General features: G+C 48.6%; 1 protein-coding gene across 2 annotated transcripts in view; it reads left to right on the forward strand.

Annotated features, from left to right (window-relative positions):
• Positions 1 to 2476: 2476 nt before the first annotated feature.
• Positions 2477 to 21300, forward strand: part of CLIC5 (chloride intracellular channel 5) — a 70302-nt gene continuing 51478 nt past the window's right edge. The window contains exon 1 of one of the 2 annotated variants that reach the window (XM_042832593.1): positions 2477 to 3074. In XM_042832593.1, coding sequence (XP_042688527.1) covers positions 2598 to 3074 — 477 coding nt within the window. In that variant the 5' untranslated portion in view covers positions 2477 to 2597. Of the gene's footprint in view, positions 3075 to 16478; positions 16561 to 21300 lie in introns of those variants that run through there. The other variant, XM_042832594.1, reaches the window with a different exon arrangement.

The following is a 21300-nucleotide window of genomic DNA, read 5'->3' on the forward strand; positions in this document are numbered from 1 at the left end:
CAGAATGACCACTGGCCCTGTGCTCCTGGTGGAGACATGGGGGAAAAGGGAACACAGCTCACTCACAGTTCTGACTAATTAAACCAACTCCTGTGTCTTTATTTTCCATAATGCTTGCATGCTGCACTTTTGTGATGCATTTTACCTGTGATATTGTGTACCCTCCAGCAGGTGCTGCTGCACCCTGGCAGTGTTTCTGTGGATTAAAAGTCATTTGATGCGCTGCTATACAACCATACTTTGCTCTTTGCTTGGCTCCAAAGGACAGATGAGAGTGCCCTTATCCCTTTTCTCCTTGGTGACTTGCAAGCAGGGTGACAAAGAAGCAAAATTTGCTCATCCCAGAATACTGAAGCCTGCATGGCCTGTAGGAGAAAGGCCTGCAAGTCAGTGGAAGGTACTTATCAAGTAGCACCTTGTGTGCTTGGCAAGGTGCAGAAATGAAGGTGTGCTGCTATGAATTGTGAGATGAGAAATGTTAGCGCTCAATAATGTGTGAAATTGTTATTAAAGTTTTGTGCCTTGCTGGTGATTTAGAAGAGCTGTCTGTCATTGCTGTGTCTTTCCCTAAGTTACAGCTTGAACTTGGCATGCTAACACTGGATTAAAGGGCTCAGTAAGAAAAGCAGAAGAGGCAGGAGGTGTATGTTTGTTCTGTTCAGTGTGTCTGCTGTGCATGAGCAGCTTCTATGGCAGAAGAATTTTCAGTGACTCTCATTTAGGCACTTACTCCTTCCCTGTTACACAGAGTTCCCAAAGGGCTCTTCTCTGCAGTTCTGTTGCTCTGGATTGCTCTTCCTTCTCTTCCAGGTTGCCCAAGGAGGCTGTGGATGCCCCATCCCTGCAGGCATTCAAGGCCAGGCTGGATGTGGCTCTGGGCAGCCTGGGCTGCTGGTTGGCGACCTGCACACAGCAGGGGGTTGGGACTGGAGGAGCGCTGTGGGCCTTTGCAACCCAGGCTGTTCTGTGATTCTGTGATTCCTTCTGTTGCACAGTTTCACTTAACCCACTGTCAGCAGGCCCTTCTATATTGGATAAGGGAACAGGATTTGTGTGTAGCAGGGTTCTCAGGGCTCCAGCTTCCTTCTGCAAGCTTTGCAAGAAGGGAATCCCATACAATCCTCAACTAGGCAACATTTAGACAGAGTTTTGTAACAGTTCTGTCCGTAACACTGCTAAGTTTGTTTTCAGTTAATATCAGGAATCCTTCAGTGCAACCAGAGTTTAACCTTTGTTTTAGCTGAAGCAGCACTTTCTGGCTATAAAGTGGCTAGAGGCATCTCAGCATAGCATGGTTACATCTGCCAGATCCACTGATGCACTGAGCACTGTGACAGCAGTCATTTAAATGGATGGTTGTAAAAGCTGCTGGAGGTTTGCAATCTCGATTACCCAGCATGTGTTTCACAATCTCTTGTTTAGGACTTGTGCAGGCGTGAGCAGGAAGATCTCAGTAATGTCTGATATCCTTGCTGGTGGCCCCAGGAGGGAATTGAAATTTTGCTGTAGTGTTTTTCCTCACTGTTATAGTGATTAAACATCAATCTGGGTGTGATTTAGCACTTCTCAGATTATCTGAGAGCCTTAGCAGGTGAATCTCAGTTGAACAAGCTCAGTTATAATATTGCTTTTGATATTTAACTTTATTAGCGATTTTAAAAGTTCACTGTCAGAATGAGGCAATGAACAGCAGCCATAAATTTCAGGCATGCAGCAGCTGCTACTCGGTGGCGTGCAGCATGGTGAGTTCCCTGGTCGTTCCATTTGGAGATGACTGGAGCTGTGATCTGTCCTCATAGGTACGTAGGACCACTCTGTGCTGCTTTAGCAATCCAACCTGCAGCTGCTTGGGAATTACATGAATAGTGAACCCCAGTCTCGCTGCGATGGGCGAGGAGAACGTCCCCATCTCTCTGTTTCAATTCAACTGGAATTAACCACACTTTGAAAGCTTGGCCCTATGTCATGCCAACGTGGAGATTCATAACATAAATACAGTCATAAGTAATGCGACATTAAAGTTTGATGCTCAAGGACAATGCCTTTTTCTTTTTTTTTAATTTGTATTTTTTTATCACGATCCCTCATGGTTGACTGATAATGCTGTAAGTAACCACTGAAATGTTGCAGGCTGCTTCTACTGCTCAGACTGTTTTCCCTTCTCTGACTCTAGGCTTCTGTGTATTGAGAAGGTGAGCAACTGAGTAAGGCCTGCCTTTCTATCTCTTTACACAAGTGAAAGAATAAATATTTTTTTACCATAGCTTTCTAATATGGTTAGATGCTTCAGCTTTTTCTCCGCTGTGCTTGACCAGAAAGAACAAAAGGTGATGATAATCCCTAAGACTGAGTTACCAGCAGCCGGATTGAAAAAGGAGTTAAAGTGAGACAACCTTATCTGTTACTTCAGTGGAAGCGTAGTTGTTGATTTAAAGCTCTTAGTAAATGATTGTTGGAGATCTGTTGTGTAGCAGAACACTCAATAAGCGTGGCACAGACCTTGCTTCCTCCTGAGGAACAGATATCTGTCAACATCTCACTTCAGCTTGCAGACTTCTAAGGTGCTAGAAGGAAGGTGAACTCGCCAGGCAGTGGTCATGGCAGATCAGAGCGCTACTTACATTAACCAAAACATTAACAACACCAATAACTATGTGATGCCAGGCTCTAAGGAAGACAAAGGAAATCATCTTTATTATCGCGTCCCGGAAGATCCAGCTTCTCCCTCTTCCACCACTACTATCCCGGAGATGATGGATCTCAGTCAAGATTGCAACGAGGGCAGCCGCAGCACTTCTGTGGCTTCTCAGCACGGGTCTGATGGGGAGAGTAGTTCCTCCTCTGAGCACAGTGCTGCAGATGAGCACCCGTACCAGGACATGGATCAGATGAGCCCCGCTCACGAAGACAAACCCATGACATTTGAGAACTGCGGGTTTTGTCCTCCAGGTTTCCACTTGCGTCGGAGCCAGAGCACTTCCACCTCTCCGACCTCCCTCAAGTTCCCACTTGGCACTAACATAGGAGAAAACAACAACTTTGAGGAAGATTACGAGATTTTCATGTTTGTAAAGGTAAGAGCCTGAGTGCTTCTAAGACCCCCGGTCAACCCATGTATCCTTCATGTCACTAACTCACAAGGCACAGAAAGAGAATACTTGCGTGGAGGTGCTTGGATTTCTTCCAGCTCAAGTGGGAGGACAAAATGCTGAAGGTGTTGTGGTTGTTGCCACAATTCTTTTATTCTCCTACTTGACCTGGCTTAGTTAGGCTGGTTCAGTTATTGCCACATTTCATTACCCAGTAGTGCAAATGCGACGGTTATTAACGCTATAGAGAAAATGGCATCTATAGTTCAAATGATGGCAACAAAATTTCTTCATATGCTCATCTCTGACAGAGATCTTCCTTTTAGTGCTTTCAATATTTAGACAAATGTATTTTTGTGGTCCAAGAACAATTTTCAGAGCTCTCCACCTATGGCACATTTACAGATCAAGATGCAGCATGCTCCTGCTGATAGAGCCATCGCTGGAAGTGACTGTGGAGGTCCAGTATCCTACCGTGATACTTTCTTTTTTATTTTTAATAAAATAATGGATGTTCTTCTCTGCAAATAGTCTCATGAATGCAAAAAAGTTTATAAGTGCAATGAAGCATGTGAACAGCATATCGAGGTGTAAGACATGTCCTCCTGTTTTCAGTCTTATCTGGGTTATCTCTAATGCTGATATCTCTAATCTCTGATGATTTTAGGACTTCGAAAACATTCAGAGATGCAGATTCAGCACTTACACTGATCAGTCTGTGCCAGTGTTCCCAGTACTGGAGATATGAGTGTGCTGGGGAGCGTACTGGGGAGGAACATGGAGGGCCTGGAGCAGCTCTGCTGGGAGGGGGCACAGAGTGAAGCCCAAGGCACAGGGAGGGGGGAGCTGAGGGGGTCCTCACTGGGGATCTCCCACAGCCCCTGGCTGCGGTGCTGGGCACTGGGATTAGATGGACCCAGAGGTCCCTTCCAACCTCAACCCTTCTGTGATGATGTGAATGCTTAATTTTTTTTGCAGGGGAAAATATTTTCCTTTGTTAGAATTCCCTTGTTCTCCGTCATGCCATTTTTCTTTTTTAATAAATGGGTTACCATGTATTAGAAAACATAACAAATTCCCTCCATTTTTTTTCTTTCCTAAGCAAAAGAAGTGCAATTCCTTCAGCCTGTCTTCAAGTTATGACTTGTAGGCTTGGAGTGATTTGGTGTGCTGTGGGCTTTTTGGTTTGTTTTTTGACCTCTTCCAGACCCTCTCCCATGCTCCTATGCATTTCTTCTGGTTTTCAGGTATAGGCAACGTATTTAGCAGCGTCAAAAAAAGGAGTGCAGAAAGTGCTTCTTTAATCTATCATTTACCCAAGCCTCTAGCCAGGATGCTTTATGTGCTATATCTTAGCATATTTCTTGGTCCTCTAACACGTAGGATTACCATGTTCATCTGCTGCTGTTCTCGCGTGGATTGTAGCAGCCACTTAGCACTCTCCTGTTTGCATACAGCTATGGAGCAGCACTTTTGCCCATCTGTGCCTGTTGTCTGACTTCGAGAGCATCAGGTTTCTCTCAGTGTTGAGATCTGGTGCAGTGAGAACAGTAGGGTTTTGCAGGCAGAGAATTACTGTGCTATAAATGCATGTGAAAAACACTACCACCGATGCTTCCTCTCTACTGATCTGTGGTCCGTGGGCTGGCTCGTGGTGATTGATGGGGCTGGCACAGCCATGTAGCTGCAGCTCCGAGTATGGACCCACACTGGGAGCTTTACTGCACAGTGACTGCAGCAAGAGCAAATAAGTGCAGATCTGTGGGTCACACTAGGGGAAAATTAAAAAGAGATTTACATGCTTGCTTCTTTTCTGCGTATTTCCCTCTTTTTTTGACTCACTCATAGGTGTCCAGAAATAGAGGTTGTCATCCCTGCCCATTTTATTCTTTCCAGCCATTTTGGTTCCTTTTGTTACACATGAGAAGACTGATTTTAGATTGATTACTGTTGTATTCAGACTATCCCTGACGTCTGTGTAGCAGCACTGCCAGCCATGGAATGACTTCTGCCCAAGATGGAGGGATTTGTATTATTTGCAATTGTTTATTTCAGAAGAAATCCCTAAAAACTGGCTCTGCTGAGACCAGTGTTTTCAAATGATGAAGCAGTATGCAGTCCCTGCAGAGCAGCTGGTGATGATAAGTGTAAATTATTTTGGTAACTATGAGAAGAAAGCTGCTTTTCCTCTTTGCTCCTTGTTTTCTTCATAGACAGAGGGCTGGGTTGGGCTCTAGCTGACTTCAGGTGTCTATAAGCTGCTGACTGCTAAGCTCCTTTTGCAACAGAAAGAAATGGAGCAGTGGGGTGTCCACCTGTGTGAGCAGGTGTAGGCACGAGCTGCAGGATATGGTTAGATGTTCCATAGGCCCCACTGGTTGTGTTGGGCAGCAATCTCATCAGGCTTTCCAACCACAGGTTGAGATGCCTTATGGTTTCCTTCCTGACCTCCAGCTTCCTGTGCAAAAGGCCACGGATCTCCTGTGCATCCTCTCCCATATCTCTTTATGGATTTCTCAGCTATCCTGGGGCCTCTCTTGTGGCTCTGGATATCTAGACTCAGGCCCCCAGACCAAGCCATAAACTTCCCTGCATACAGTGGGTGGTCACTGGAATCAAGGAGGCTGGATGCCACCGGCAGCAGCTTAAACACAAAGCATGGATGACAAATTAGAAGTACCCCTAGGTGAGATATTTGTCATCCTTGTCAGCCTGGAAACAAGCTCCAGGCTGATTTCTTCAGGCTACTTCATTTCTCACTTCTTGCAGTGACTGCACTCAGCAGCAGCTGAAGTGCAGCAGTGAGCAGATTTGGGATGTTGGGCAGCTCAGCCAGAGAGCAGAGAAGAGCTCACAGCCAGCACTAAGAACCAGCACTCTTCTTTTTAACTGTAGGCAACTCATCCTTTTTTTTTTTTATTAACAGCAACTTCCATGTATGTTTGTTTCATACTTTCCATCCTACTCGAGTAGAAAAGAAAAGCCAGCTGAATTTACTACAAACCTATATGGAACTACCTTCTGTGGGAGAAAAATTAGGAGGAAGTATATCACTCCAGTGTGAGTCATTGACACGTTATCTGGTTTTGATAGCTGAACCTATGGGTGAACTTTTTCATATCAGAAGTGATACAACTGTTGTTGATGTTTTACTGCTGGTACATCTCTGATAGTGTTGCTAAGCACTGGTGACCTTGATGAAGATGGTATGATACAATTAGAAACAGATAAGAAGGAAATTGGTCTAGGTTCAGTACAGGCAAGCAGAATCCAAAAGCAGAATATCCATTGAGGAGTTAATTGGGTTTCTGTTGCAGCTTCCATGCAGCCACATCCAAGCAACCTACACGTGTTGAGGAAGTAAATCTCCAGAGCAAGTCCTCCAAGAAAAGATTACTACTTCCCTGATTATATGTATGTACAATTGAGGCACAGAAAGGTGAAAATCTGCATGTTCACCAAGAGGATTTGTGTTGGCTCCTGGTAACCGAAGGGAAGCTCATGGATCTAGGGGTGACCTTCTGGGGGCATGAAATTGCATCCTTGGCTGTCACTGCCAGCCTCACCGTGTCAGATATAACTCATACACAGAACAGGGTCCATCTGTGTTGCTACTTGGGTTGGAAGGCTTTTCAGAGTGACACTGCTCTGTGGTTTGACATCTTAATCTAATTTCCAAATGATACTTATTTGTGTGCAGCTCATACGTCCTTGTTCTTGTGCCAGCGTGCCCTGCTAGCATTCCTTCCTTCAGTCAGCACTTTTGGGTCAGTTTAGGCTCAGTCCTTCTGAGGTGGTTTTGGGCTAACTGAGCAAATCCATTCTGCACACGTTCTTTGCAGAAAGGTGCCACTTCTCACAGCTGCATCCTGTGCCCCATTGCTTCTGCTTCTGTGGGCAGACTAAACAAGAAGCAAGAAAGGGTTCTTTTAATAACTTCCTTAAGATTCCTACCATCATTTAAGTAAACACATCATTCTGTTTGAAATGAAATGTTCCCATGTAAACACAGAATAGAATTAGTCAGAAATCCATTAATTTCTTGGTTCCTTGCACCAGTTTTCACTTATCCTGGCACCTGTTTTCCTTTCAGAAACAATACTTTTTTCCCTAAGATCTTTATAATGGTTCCTCATCGGCCTGCAGAGGGCCTAACACTCTCAGAAATGTGGTTTGAATTTTGGGTGGTGCAGTGCAGAACCAGGACTCAGTGTTCCTCGTGGGTCCCTTCCAGCTAAGGACACTGTCATTCTGTGACTCTAATTTCCACCGTCCTGTTGTGTACTCACTGGTCCTGAGCTCTGACTTTCTCAAGTCCAAGGGGCTTCTATCTGGATCCCTAACTGAAATTTAGATACAGTTGTTCCCTTGTCTGAATGATTGCACTCAGGTTGATCTTCGCTCTGCACACGGGCGCCTACAGCTGTCTCCCTGTAGCTTAGGGATTGCTTGGGAAGAAAACAGAAGCGGAATCGTACCTGTGAATATCTGCACATTTAACCTCTGTCCACCCACACTGATGCCATTCTGGGATTTTTTAAAAAAGGATCTGGTTCCAAAACCTGGCCACCAGGAGCACTGATCTGTGGCCCACAGAATGGATCAGTTCTACTCCATAAACGCGGATCCTTATCTGTAGCTCTGATACTTTGGGTGCCCCTCCCTGCATGAAGGTCTTTGTTGGGCAGAATGGCACGTGGCTGGCCTCAACCATGCTGCCAGCTCCTTGTTAAACAAGAATAGCAGGTGAAATCATTTAAACTTAAAAAGGTCTTGTTTTTCTTCTTGATTTTAACATCTGTTAGCAGGAGCCTTTCCAGATAAGCTCTGGAGAAAATAGTTTGAGAACCTATGCTGCAACTGTGAGAAGTATTGAACCACACCAGTGTGGACAGGATATTATTTAAGATACTTTGACATGTACACTATGTGTGTGGTTTGGAGATTGCTTCGATTTGGGGATTCATCCGTATAAAGTTATGGAAGTGTGTTCTTAATGATCCTATCAGATAGAAAATTGCTTCAGTGCCGATCTGAACTGCTCACTGTCCCTGTTGTTTCCGTGTTGGGGCAGAAGATGAAGATGTACTGAGGGACGTGCTTTGCTGGGAAACATTGGTGATGGGCGGATGGTTGGACTGGATGATCTTGGAGGTGTTTTCCAACCTTGGTGATTTTGTGATTCTGTGATTGTCCTTTGGGCACAGAAGGCAGGTGCTAGCCCTGGGACACAGCACAGCTTCCTAGGGAAGTTGCCCACTCTTAGGTTTAATGGTGTTGGAGACATACCAGGCATACCACAGAGTCAGAACGTGTTTTTCCTTGTCCCTCACAAGTGGGTGTGCTGGTGTTGGGTTGGTGGTTGGACTGGATCGTCTCAGTGGCATTCTCTAAGTTAATCATTTCGTGATGTGAGATTTCTAGATCAGCCACTAAGTGGCAGACTAACATGGCCCTGGGGTCACGAGGAGAAGGAGCAGGGAGAACTGAGAGCGGCCTGCGGTGCCTGCAGGGCTGTATGAGAGAAGGGCAGACTCTCATCGGGGTCCGCGTGCCGGGACGAGGGCGAAGGGTTCGGAGCCAAGGAGGGCAGATTTCGGTGGATGTAAGGAAGGAGCCGCTGGCGGTGAGGCGGTGAGGCGCTGCACAGGGTGCCCAGAGGTGCTGCTGCCCCGTCCTGCACGCAGCCAAGGCCAGGGGACGGGGCTCTGAGCACTGAGGAGCTGCGGTGTGCTGTGCGCTGCAGGCCTGCGCTGATGGCCTCCGGGGTCCCTTCCTGCTCAAACCGTTCTGTGCCTTATGGTTGAAGCAGCATAACCCCACCAAAAGTTTCTTAAAGCCTGAAGTCACTTCAGTGTCCTATTTCTGGAAAACAGCACTAAGCTAATCCATTAGAGGCCTGTGCTGAGGAGGCACTCGCCTTTCTCCAGCGTGGCCGCATGGTTTGTTAGCAGTCAGCAAGCAGCAGTTCCTGGTTACGCTGTGCATAGCTGCAAAATGACACAACAAAGAGCACCTCAGCTGAAAAGAAACACCAAAAAAACCACACCGAGACTGTTTCATTTCTGTGCCATGCTGCAGGGCTGCATACCTCACTGGGCTGAACGAGGCACGCCGAATTCTTGCTGTTTGCACCAAGTGTGGGCAGGGTGCGTCTCTGCTGGGTCAGGCTCCTGTAACTCAGGTGCCTGGCGTGCGACTCCCTGCAAAAGTTCAGGGCAGCAAATTTACGGCCATTGGGCTCCTCCCTGAGAGATTGCAGAGAATGAAGTTTGGACCAAGAGGAGTTCCTTGGAGGCACTGGGTGCTGATTGGCCCCCGGGCTCTGCAGCTGATAACAGCTAAAAATAGTCGGATATAAAAGCAGAGGCAGCACCGGGCTGCTGTGGCTGGGGAGGAGACGCTGCTCCTGAGTGCCAAGGAGCTCTTTCTGCTGCTTAATTCCCCTTAACAATTAACTTGTCAAAGAAGGACATCGGGAGGCGTGACTCAAGGGGAAAGGAACCACGTTCTGGTTTTAAAAATAACAAATCACGTCCAAGGGCAGGTTGTCCTGCAGGTGGCCATTGGTGTGTCTTTGGAAGCGTGCCTGAAGGATGCCCGTGTGATTTGTGTGTGAGGATGTACACATATGCATCAAGAGCATAGTCTGGCTGTGGGATTCTGAGTGCTCTGAGAAACAAACATCCTTATGGAGCTCTCGTACAGCATCCAGGACTCTGCTCTTAGTCCTGCTGCTGGCTCTGGGGTGGTGTGCCTGCACTTCCCTTTCTGGCTTTGGCTGCCTTTTGTTCCAAGCTGCAGGCACTGGGACAGGAACACTTCTCTCAGCACTGAATGCTTTGCGAGGTAAACCTGTGAGTGACCGAAGCACCCTGCAAAAAGAAGAAAAACTCCCCTAACTTCTGGCAGAAGTTGCATGGAACTGAAAGCAGTGTCATCAGGGAGAGCATTAGTGAGCCCTAAAAATAGGTGGCAGTATCAGCCCTATCAGCAACCACTCCCTCACGCATTCATTTCGGTTGCTGTGAGTCCTCCTCTTTGATTTGGAGCAGCTTTGTACTATGGAATTTGGCTGGGTGGATTCCTGTTTAGTGTAATTATAGGTTTTGTTTTATTTTTTCTGGCACCTAATAGCTTTGTCATATCCTGCAGCACTGGCAGATGACCTGGCTGACTTGCCTTCAGCTCTGATTTGATACACTTAATTATCTGAAAAGGTCACTTATAAACGCTTGGCCACTTTCCCTTTCATAAGAACATTCAATTAGCACTTAATTTATTTTTTAATTGAGCGATACTCATAGCAAACAGGATAATTGCAGAGGATGCTGGTTTGGTAATTGCACAGATTAAAGATTTTCTGTGGTGGTCAGGAGAGCCAGCAGGAGCTGTGCTGCTGGGAGCTCCCATCCCATCCCTCTTTGCAGCACACCTGGCTTCATTTCCTGAACTCTTTGCCTTTCTAAGCACAACAGGGCTGTGTTAGTGTGAATCCGAGGGAGAACCTGAGAGCCTCTTACTGATGCCATCCTCTCCAGGGAGCTTGGGCTTTCTCACATCATGAACATTTTGTCCGGCATCAAGCTCTCACTTGCAGTTTGGCCAAGGATGGATTGAAATTGCTAACAATAACTAAAGGGCTCCATATCCCATTAAGACTTTTCTAACTAATGTAGATCTCTCAGGAGCCGCTGTCCCTGAAGGTGTGCAGTAAAAGGGTAGATGTGGCACTTAGGGACACGGTTAGTGGGCACAGCAGGGATGGGTTGGGGTGGGACTTGGTGATCTTAGAGGATTAGATAAGATTTTCCAATCTTATGTTCCTGTGATTCTGTGATAGTTGTCACTGAGGCCACAGCAGTGAGGGCAGCTCTGGGCTTTGGCCATTCAGTCACCTATGGGGTGGCTTCCAGTTATTGCAGCAATATCCAGGGACCCTCAGAAGGTGGTGAGGAACCAGAACCAGAACAGGTTGCCCAAGGAGGCTGTGGATGCCCCATCCCTGCAGGCATTCAAGGCCAGGCTGGATGTGGCTCTGGGCAGCCTGGGCTGCTGGTTGGCGACCTGCACACAGCAGAGATGTGGCCTCAGAAGCCCTGTGCATGGTGGCAGTTATCACCAGGGAATGTGAACAACCTGTAAGCACAGCTGCAGAAGAGGGGTTCATGTCTGTGCCCAGCTGACCACACTGCTTCCATTTATGTCACCTTAAGCAAAAATGAAAATGAGATCTAACCAAGGCAACATCAGGTACTTCAAGAGATTGAACCCTTGCACTGAAGGAAACGAAAACCAAACCACCCTTCTTTTAATAATGACTCCAGGTAAGTGAGCTTGGTCACTGGCAAACTTGATGGAAACTTTAGCCCAGAAGTACCAAAAGGTGAAATGAAAAATGAATGAGGGCAATTTCCTGAGGAGGACGAGAGGGTTGCAGACTGTGCTGCAAGGCTCAAGGTCAGCGTATGGCTCTGCCTCTGCTTACATTTGCTGCTACAGAGCTGTGAATCTGCCCATACTGTTCACTGGGATGGCTTTAGCACGGAGCCAACAGCCACAAGCCCTGCTCTTCGGCCTGATGGTGCACAAAGGGAGCACATTGGGTTTGGCTGGTGCAGCTGAATGCCTCTAACAGCAGTTTTCCAAACACGGGAGCTGCTCTGAGTCATGGACAATCTCAAAGCAAGGTGCAGAGGCCTCGCCTTGCAGAAATAATGTGCATCGACACAGAAGGCAATTTTTGCTCTCAGCCAAATTGTTCACTAAACATCAGAGCGAGGCACAAACATCTCCAGCAGCAATTGTGCCATCTTTGAGACTTGTTTACCGGGAGGAGCAGAAACCCAGCCTGAGATGTGTGTGTATGTGGCATTTTGAACCTTTTCTCTGCACGAATAATGCATTAATTGGGATTGGAGCAGTGCTGTGTGCCAATCTTTCGCTTTGGCGGATTTCATCCTGGCTGCATGGATCTGCTTCACATTATAGTTAATTTAGATGTAATTTCTGACAAGAAGCACACCAAGAAGTGAGCAGAAAGAACCTAAATGCTTATTTACCATATACACACTTGAACACTTGGAAATGAAGGCAGAGATATGTGCTGTTTGCTCCGCTGCAGCTGTAAGTAAAATCACGTAGTTTTCATTCAGCGACATCAGTGAGCAGTGGGTACATGGCTTACCTGGTGCTGTTTCTCTCCACAGCAGTAATATTAAGAGGATTCATTTTGAAAAACAGGGGCCAAGGATGTCTCCATTCCTTTCATCTGCTGTGTTACACAAATCCCACAGTTGTGGGCATTCTGTGATGCTCTCCACTGCATCCCCTGCAGTGCCCCTTGCAGAGGTCTCCCAGTCCCATTCAGAAGAATCTCCTGGTTTGAATTGAAACAGTGGTTCAGGGGCTGATAGAAAATGCAGAGACCTCTGTGCCCTTGAAGCCTTTTTACTGAATGCAGCGTTAGGAGGTGGTTTTGTACATTTTAAGAGCTCCTTCCCTACGAGTGGTTCGCTGCGGCTGCCTGAATGCAAGTGCTGAGATAATTATCCTTAATGAAATCCCTCCTCACACTGAACAGCAGTGAGTTTTTCTCTCGAAACTGTTAACATTTATTGGTGTTGCAGAGAGGTTTGATACTGAATCCATGTGAAAATGCAATTATAAAGAAAAATGACGTGGTGCTCCTGGCCTAGAACTTGCTCTGCAAAGCAAAGTGGTGAAGCATCTGCCTTTCTGGTGAACAGTGCAGTTCATCCAGCAGCCATTGGAGCTGCACTCATGCATCTTCATCATCTGGTAAAAGGAGAGCTGCTGCAGCCTGTGGCTACAAAGGATTTTAGTGCCTGGGGGGTGGATGCATGGTCAGAGATCTGATCGTTGACTTTTAAGAGGGCTGCCAAGTTTTTCTGTCCATGATTTTGCCCACTTCTTGGGACACTCAGGCTGCACAGCTGTTGTATCGCTGCCTTCTGTTCCATGTTGGATATCAGGAGCAATTTGTTCTCAGAAGGAGCAATGGGGCAATGGCACAGCTGCACAGAGAGTGCTGGGAGCACCATCCCCATAGGGATCCCAGGACCTTAGAGATGTGGCACTGGGGGATGTGGGCAGTGGGGTGGGCTGGAGTTGGGCTTGGGGATCTCAGAGGTCCCTTCCAACCAGAATGTCTCTATGATTCTATGTCCTTATGCATGGCACGACGTAGAAGAGGGAACAAAATCACTGCCCTCCTCATTCTGCCAAACCAACAAGTGTTGAGGCGTTGTGCATCCCTGGGCTGGGGGAAATGTCTGCTCAGCCAGCTCTGGCTTGAGGCTAAGAAGTGCTTCATACATCCTCCATGTTTTCATACATCCCTGCATGTCTTGGGCAGCAAGGGGAACACACACTGACCCCAAATATCTGAAACAAATCCTTCTGGATGTCTCTGAAGGTCAAGCAAGAGCTTGACAGCTATATATAATTCAAAAGAAAATCAAAATTATTCAATTAATCCCTTTTAGTTTTGGCTTCGAAGTCGCTCCCATTTGTTAAACGACTGCTGCGTCAAAGATAGCCACACACAATGGACGCAGTTGCAAGTGACCATAATTCAGACCTGATCCACCCATACCTCTCAGTGAGAGCTCCACGATAGAGTTACAGGGATGCTTGGCCTCTGCATCACCCCCTGGGGACAAATCTTTGCTGGAAGTGAGGCTGGATCAGGGCAGTGAAAGCTGATAGTGCGTCGGGGCGCCTACAATAGAGGTCTTACGTGGGGAGGTGACGGCTCCTTTTCTGAAGCTGTCCTCATTTATTCATGCCGTGATGTGCTCATATTTATATTGCTCATAAGCCTCAAACTATAATGACCTGGCCTATGGAGAGCTCAGAATTCATACATCATGTTCTTGTGGGTAACTCAAAGCCTGCACTGCCTCTGACTTGCAAGAAAGCGATAGGCCAAGCGGAGCGGCTCATTCTTTGCAGTAAAATGAGAGTGTACGAATTATTTATCAGTGTCTTAGCCTCAATTTGATGGAAGAAAGAGCTGATTTCGTAGCACAGAACAGAGCCGTGCAGACAGTGATAACCATTCTAGTCAAAAAGGTTGCACCCAGATGTAAGTGATAAGTCCATCTTAGATGGCAGCAAAACAGAAAATGCGTGAATGGATTCCCAAGGTGTTACACGTGTATGTATTTCCTCTTACTCTGCTTCCTGGTGTGTTTACTTTAGATCAAGAATTCAGAATCTGTGTCAAGGACACAGCGTTTGTACAAAGAAGGGCTCCAGCTTTTTGAGGTGAGCCAGGTTGTTCTTGGATGTCACCTTCTTATTGAATGTCCCCATCCCTGCACACAGCCAAGGCCAGGGGACGGGGCTCTGAGCTCTGACAGCGATGTGGTGTCCCTGTGCACTGCAGGGCTGGCACCAGTGGCCTTCCTGCTCAAACACAAACACATACAGAATGCCTTGGGTTGGAAGGGACCTCAAGGATCACGAAGCTCCAACCCCCCTGTGCCATGCAGGGCCACCAACCTCCCCATTTCACAGCAGCCCAGGCTGCCCAGGGCCCCATCCAACCTGGCCTTGAACACCTCCAGGGATGGAGCATCCTTTGCTCAGCAAAGCTCCTTCTTGTGCAGACCACAGGAGGGACTTAGGGGTATGTTTTAGAGATGCAGTGACTGTGCTTACAGCATTGGCTGCTGTTCAGAGCTGCAATCCATAATGATAGTGCAGTGATTCTTCTTGCTGCATGTAAGTGTGCTCAGCCCATGTCCTGGGAAGTTTGCCTGTGGGCATAAGAATAATTACACCATAAATGTTTGGTAATTAATGTACGTAGTCCAAGAATTACATGTAAGCATTTGAAATCAAAGGGCTAATAACACTTAATTCTCTTACAGTTAACCTTCCAGTTATTTGAATGAGAGCTAATTAGATCTACAAACCATAAGCACACTTTTACGCTAATTACCCTGTTGATTGTGTTGTAATTACAGTTGCAGCAGCATAACGAGACTGCCTGGTTAATCATTTTGTGCCGCAGGGACGCACAGCTGGAACCCCCATTGCCGTCACCTGCAGTGCTGCAGAGGTGCTGGGTGGCACCGGGGGTCACAGGGCAGTGAGGGCTGAGCATGGAGCTCACAGCTGGGGGCACTTTGAGCAACCACAGCCTGCTGGTCGTGGCAGAACGTTCCTAAAAGCTTTCTAGGTGTCAGGCAAGGAAGGTGAGCCTGCTGCATGCTGTATTCCATAGGAGTGGGTTTTCCTGTGCTGCATTTGTTCCAAAGCAGAGAGGGGACAGGGCGAGGAGCTGTGACCCAAGGGACACTGTGAGGGTGTGACAGCAGTGAGCAGGAGGTGCCACTCAGCCCTGCTGTGCCCTTCTGCTTGTGTCACCCCACAGTGTCACCTCCTGCTCTGGGTGCCTGTGTCATTTGTGTCACCACAGTGCCCTCAGAGTCACACCAGGTGATGGGCAGCGTGTCAGTCAGAAGCTGAAACTTAAAGAAGCATAGAATTCTAGAATCCTAGAATGTCCTGGGTTGCAAAGGCCCACAACTCATTCCAACCCCCTGCTGTGTGCAGAGTCACCAACCAGCAGCCCAGGCTGCCCAGGGCCACATCCAGCCTGGCCTTGAATGCCTTCAGGGATGGGGCATCTACAAAAGAAGTTTCCTCCCATTTGTGCCACCACCCTGCTGTCCCCACACTGTGCCCGAGGGCCGAACCAAGGCATGGGGCACCCTCACGCTGTTCCCCCCGCAGCTCTTTGTGCCCCTGCATAACCCCATTCCCACTCCCCACTCAGCTCTCCCAGAAGCAGCAGCACCGGGCTGCTCTTCCCACATGCGGTTATCAGCCGGGCTTCTCCATGTCTCTATACCTCTATGGATAGGGCTTGCTGCACGCACACAGTGCTGCCCCTCTGCACCGGGACAATCAGCAATAACAACAATAGCAATACTGAGGTTTTGAACGGCGAAACACCCATCAGAAAAAGAAGGGACAAAACCCCACCCCAGCTTCCCGCACTCCCACCCCGCACCCTCCGAACCCGCTCCCATCGCGCTGCGGGGCGAGGCGTAGAGCAGGGCCGGAGGTACCACGGCCTGTCTCCTCCCCGAGCCCAAACCCCACCCTCCGCTTCACGCTGGGACTATTTCGGGCTGCGAGCCGCTCTCAGACAGATGCGCTCACGCTGCCGCACTTGTTGCGCTCAGCGGCCGCCGCCCCGCAGCCCCGCGGCAGCGCTCCGCTCCGCTCCTCCGTTCGCTCCTCCATCGCTCACCTGCCGGCTCTCCCGCTGCGTTGCTTTCGAGTCCCGCTCCCCACAGAAGATGTTTTAGAAGGGAAACCCTCCCGGAGCACGGCTGTCCCCGTCGGGAGTTCGGCCCCGCGGTGAGAGATGTCAGAGCCCTCCGCTGCCAACGGGGACGGGAAGGAGCCCGACATCGAGCTCTTCGTGAAGGTGAGCTGCGGGCGGGCGGCGGGGCTCCTACGGCCCGTCCAACTTCCATTCCCGACCTCTTATCTCCCTCAAACACGCGTCGCTTTCTTCTTCGTGGTGTTCCAATTAGGTCACGTTGCCGAGGGAGAGGCAGAGCTCCTTGATTTTGTTGTCGCTTCTCTCCTCGGGAGCGTGCCCTGTTATTCTTAGCCCGGCGGGGTTCTCACGGCCAGCCTGACGTGCTGCTCCATTTATGGGAACGGAGCGCGGAGCGGAGCGACCCAGTGAGGGCTGCGGGCACCCCGGGCTCCCAGCACACAGGGCTGAGCTCAGCGGGCACTACTCTGCTCAGTGCCTGCAGCACTTACTTCCTCCCCTCGGTGGAAAAAGAAAACCACCAAAAAAACCGGGTAATAAATCAGTTTTTGCCCTCGGTTCTCAAAGCCCATTCTGATTTTTTATATGGGTAACTGGGAACAGAACCCGATTCAATGCAAACATAGACAAGTGGGTGTGCCTGGGATGTGACAGGACCACAGAATATTTCAGTTTGTGTACATCTGTTGCTCTTGGGTTATACTTGAAGGGAGTGTATAAGCAGGAGGGGGAATGACTGTTCACAAGGGTGGATGGTGATGGGACAAGGGGGAATGGTCTTAAACTGAGACAGGGGAGGTTTAGATTGGATATGAGGAGGAAGTTTTTCATGCAGAGGGTGGTGAGGCACTGGCACAGGTTGCCCAAGGAGGCTGTGGATGCCCCATCCCTGCAGGCATTCAAGGCCAGGCTGGATGTGGCTCTGGGCAGCCTGGGCTGCTGGTTGGCGACCTGCACACAGCAGGGGTTGGAGCTGGAGGAGCACTGTGGGCCTTTGCAACCCAGGCCATTGCATGAAGAACGTCCCACTACAATAGTGGTGTATGCAACGTTATGAATAGTGAACTTCATGCAAACTCTGAGTGAAGAGTTTGGATTTTTGGGTGCTCAAAAGGTGTTCCAAAGCCTCTGTTAGGGCTGAGATATGCCTGTGTCAAACCAGGTGCTGGCTGGGCATCCCTGCTTTGATGGGGCTGTGATTAGCAGGTGGGAGTTGTGTGGAGCCCTTTGCAAACAGCACAGGCTGATTGGGAAAGCAAATTCCAGCTCCTCCCTTCTGTCAAGCTAAGGGTACTTAATTGCTTTGCACTCCTGATGGATGGCTTGGGTGATGAGTTGAAGTGTCAGCTGCATACCACACATGTATGCATGGCCCTTTCATGCATCCTCCAGAATGTGTCAGCTCAGGTGCAGCCTTTCTGACCTGGGCAGAACAGAAGTGGGTTTTTTTTTTCCTTAGCGAACAGGGATTTGACAGGAATTCCTGGTTCATAATTGCGTGGAGCTTCATGTATTAAAAAGGCCCTGTGTGGTTCCATCCGCCCTGATACCTTTCCTCTCCAAGCTGTTCCTCCTGAAGTGAGCTTTGTGTGCTCACTGATAGCTTGCTGAGGTTCTTTGGCTGGCATCACAAGGTCATCTGGGTTGGAAAAGATTGCTAAGATCCCCAAGTCCACCCCCATCCACCCCTGCGTGCCCACTGTGTCCCTGTGCTGTTAAGGTCCAGGCCATGTCCCAGTGCTATGGGTGAAGCTCTGGGTCCATGCAGTTGTCACTGCAGCCAACTGAGCCATCACCTGAGGATTTATGAGCACAGAGAGAACATTTCCAGTAATGGGACTTCCTGCATAATGCATGCTGGGGAATGCATTGAGACTCACGTAAAGCCCACACTTTGCTGAGCTGCAGCAGAAGAATTAATTGGTGTCTTTCTGGAGGCTTTCCATTTAGATTGAAAAATGGCAGTTCTGGACATTTTGGAAAGGTGCCATTAATTTAATTAAAAGTCTAAAAAGCCGAATAGCAAAGCGTGTGAGCAGAGCCTTACAGCATACAGCTCAGAAGCTGAAAAAGAAGTAAGGATTGTTGGAACGAGCGGAGCTGAGGGTTATGGAGTCATAGAATCACAGAACGTCCTGAGAAGGAAGGGACCCACTGGGCTCTCTGTGCCCAGCCCCATGCAGCACCCCCAGCCCTATGTGAGAGCAGCATCCCAGTGCTCCCATGGCCAGGAGCACAGAGGCTGGGGAGGTGTGAGGCAGTGCGTACAGCCAGGAGAAAAGTGGGTCTTAGCCGAGCGCAAATAAACCAGAGCAGGGCTGTTTTTCAGAGCCTCTCACAAAAGCAGTTTGTGTCTCAGGTTAAAGAGGAAAGAAAAAAGAAGAGGTGTTACACAATTGCTCTATTTCCTTTTTATCATGCAGCAAACAGGAGCTGTGTGTACAGAGGCAGGGAGCAGAGTAGGGCGGTGCAGTGAGGCTGTGTGTTGCAGGATCCAGCTGCAGTCTCACCTCACTGCTTGCATCCCTGTTTGTCCTCCTGTGCTTCTGTAGCCTGAACTGCATGAGATGCTTTGCTGTTTCTGCTTGACTGAGAGTGAAACCCCCAAAGCTGGGCTGGGATAAAGCGGGGTGGGGGTGGCAGCTGGCTGGGGTGTGTGGCAAAGAGGGATGCTGGCACTGCTTAGGCTGGCTGCTGCTCCGGTGTGCTGCGGAGCAATGTGCCCAGTGCAAGTGACACCCTATGGAAGGTGTGCTCTGCTTCTTTTGGCAGTCCCACACCTGTACACTGGGGTGTAATGGTGCTCTTTGGAAAGAATCACAGAATCCCAGCACGGCCTGGGTTCAAAGGCCCACAGCGCTCCTCCAGTCCCAACCCCTGCTGTGTGCAGGTCGCCAACCAGCAGCCCAGGCTGCCCAGAGCCACATCCAGCCTGGCCTTGAATGCCTGCAGGGATGGGGCATCCACAGCCTCCCTCCTTGGAAAGATGTGCACTGAGACAGAACATTACACCACACAGGGGAAGAGCAGAGAACTCTTCTGGTTTCTCTTCATTCACTCTGGTTTTGGATGTATGTTCCTTGCATTTCAAGTATTAGAGTACTGATAAATTTCTGGAAAGTTAATTTGGTGGCAGAGATGTTGTATACATGGAAAACAAAGGATAGAACCAGGCCTCAAAAGTACAGCTGTCTGTTTGCATTGCTCAGGATGAGTGCAGTCTAGAAAGCAAACAAGCCACACAAACGGTCCAAAGTGCGTTCTGCTAAATAAATCTTCCTGCTTTAGAAATGCTCTGCAGCACGACACATAATGACCCGCATTTCTGATGGTCAGAAGGTGGTAGTGCCCTCACAGCGGTCGGTCCTTGCTGTGGGGTTGCAGTCCATATCCCAGAGAGGTTCATCAGTGCTGCTTTGCAACAGTTTTTGCTCGAGAGCTGCAGGGCTTCTCTTCGCAGAGCTGCAGGCACGGCCCAAACCCATGCACAGAACGTAGGGAGGTTCAGAGCAAGGAGGCTTCTCAAGACCTTGAACCTGGAGTCAACCTTTGGCTCTGCTAAGCGAGGCCATCCCTCCATAAAGCACGCCCAGGACTCAGCCTGTCCCACGCATTGGGAGCAGAGGGCAGTGGCTCCAGGAGCTGTGCTTGAGGCTGCCTGTGGGATGCAGGGGAACACTCCCAGCCTGGCTCAGCGATGGACTGAGGCTGTGTGTTTGTAAGGAGTCATTCCTCACTAGAGGGTTGTTATAAAGATAAGAGGTTGGTCCTTGGTTGGACTTTGGATCCTTTTGGGGTCTCTTCCAACTTGGGATGTTCTGGGATCCCGTGGTTATTTTTTTAATTATCTCTGCCACAGATTGATTGCAAAGGAACCCAGGTTAGGATTTTGGTGAATGGCTGTGATGTATCTTTAAAGGCAGGCACAGATAAAAAGGTGACTCCCAATACAGCCATTCCCCACTATTGAGGGTTTTGTGTTTTTTTGAGGTTAGAGATTCATTGTGATAAGGGAACTGATTTTAGTTTCAAATTTTGGGGTTTATAAAGCTCATGCTGGTCTTCCTAACTGGGAGGGAGAAAGAAGTTGTCAGGACCCTTTTAACCATTGGGACAGTGCAGGTTCTGTGATTTATGTGGCCATTGAGATGCGTTCTGGAAATCACAAGCAGGTCTGCAAGGCACAAAGTTCATTTCTATTTGTTAAAAACTGCGAGTATTTTATTGGCTGTTATGAAGTCACCTTTGGCTCCCATACAAATTTGCTACTACATTTAGCAAAACTCTCTAGGTAAGGAGGAAGTAATAGAGAAAAGCAAACAAGGAGTAATAGTGGTACTGGAACACTGGCTCAGCCCACCTGGTGCTCCACGATGAACAGCAGTGTATTTTTGGTTACTTTGGTCAAGTGACTTGCCAAGCCTTTTTTCTTCCAAGAGAGAAGCAGACCCCTGCAGAACAGATACGCACCGTGCTTGTGCTCCTCTCCAGCTCTCATCTATCGCCCCGCAGGCTGATACGAACACATCTGTGCTGTTAAGGATCATGCAGTTATTCCTTCTGAGCTGCTTGAGCAGGTGCTGGGCACCACAGTTCACATCCCTTCCAAAGTTCAGGGACATCTCTGCAGTACAAGAAAGATGCAGAGCTCTTGGAGTGGGTCCAGAGGAGGCACTAAGATGATCAGAGGGCTGGAGCAGCTCTCTTATGAGGAAAGGCTGAGGGAAGTGGGCTTGTTTAGGCTGGAGAAGAGAAGGATCTGGGGAGACTTCACTGTGGTCTTCCAGTGCTTGAAGGGAGCATATAAACAGGAGGGGAATGACTGTTCACAAGGGTGGGTGGTGATGGGACAAGGGGAATGGTTTTAAAGTGAGACAGGGGAGG

Source organism: Centrocercus urophasianus, unplaced genomic scaffold, assembly GCF_019232065.1.
Source record: "Centrocercus urophasianus isolate 14NV4802_14NV808 unplaced genomic scaffold, USGS_Curo_1.0 seq_39, whole genome shotgun sequence".
NCBI lineage: Eukaryota > Metazoa > Chordata > Aves > Galliformes > Phasianidae > Centrocercus > Centrocercus urophasianus.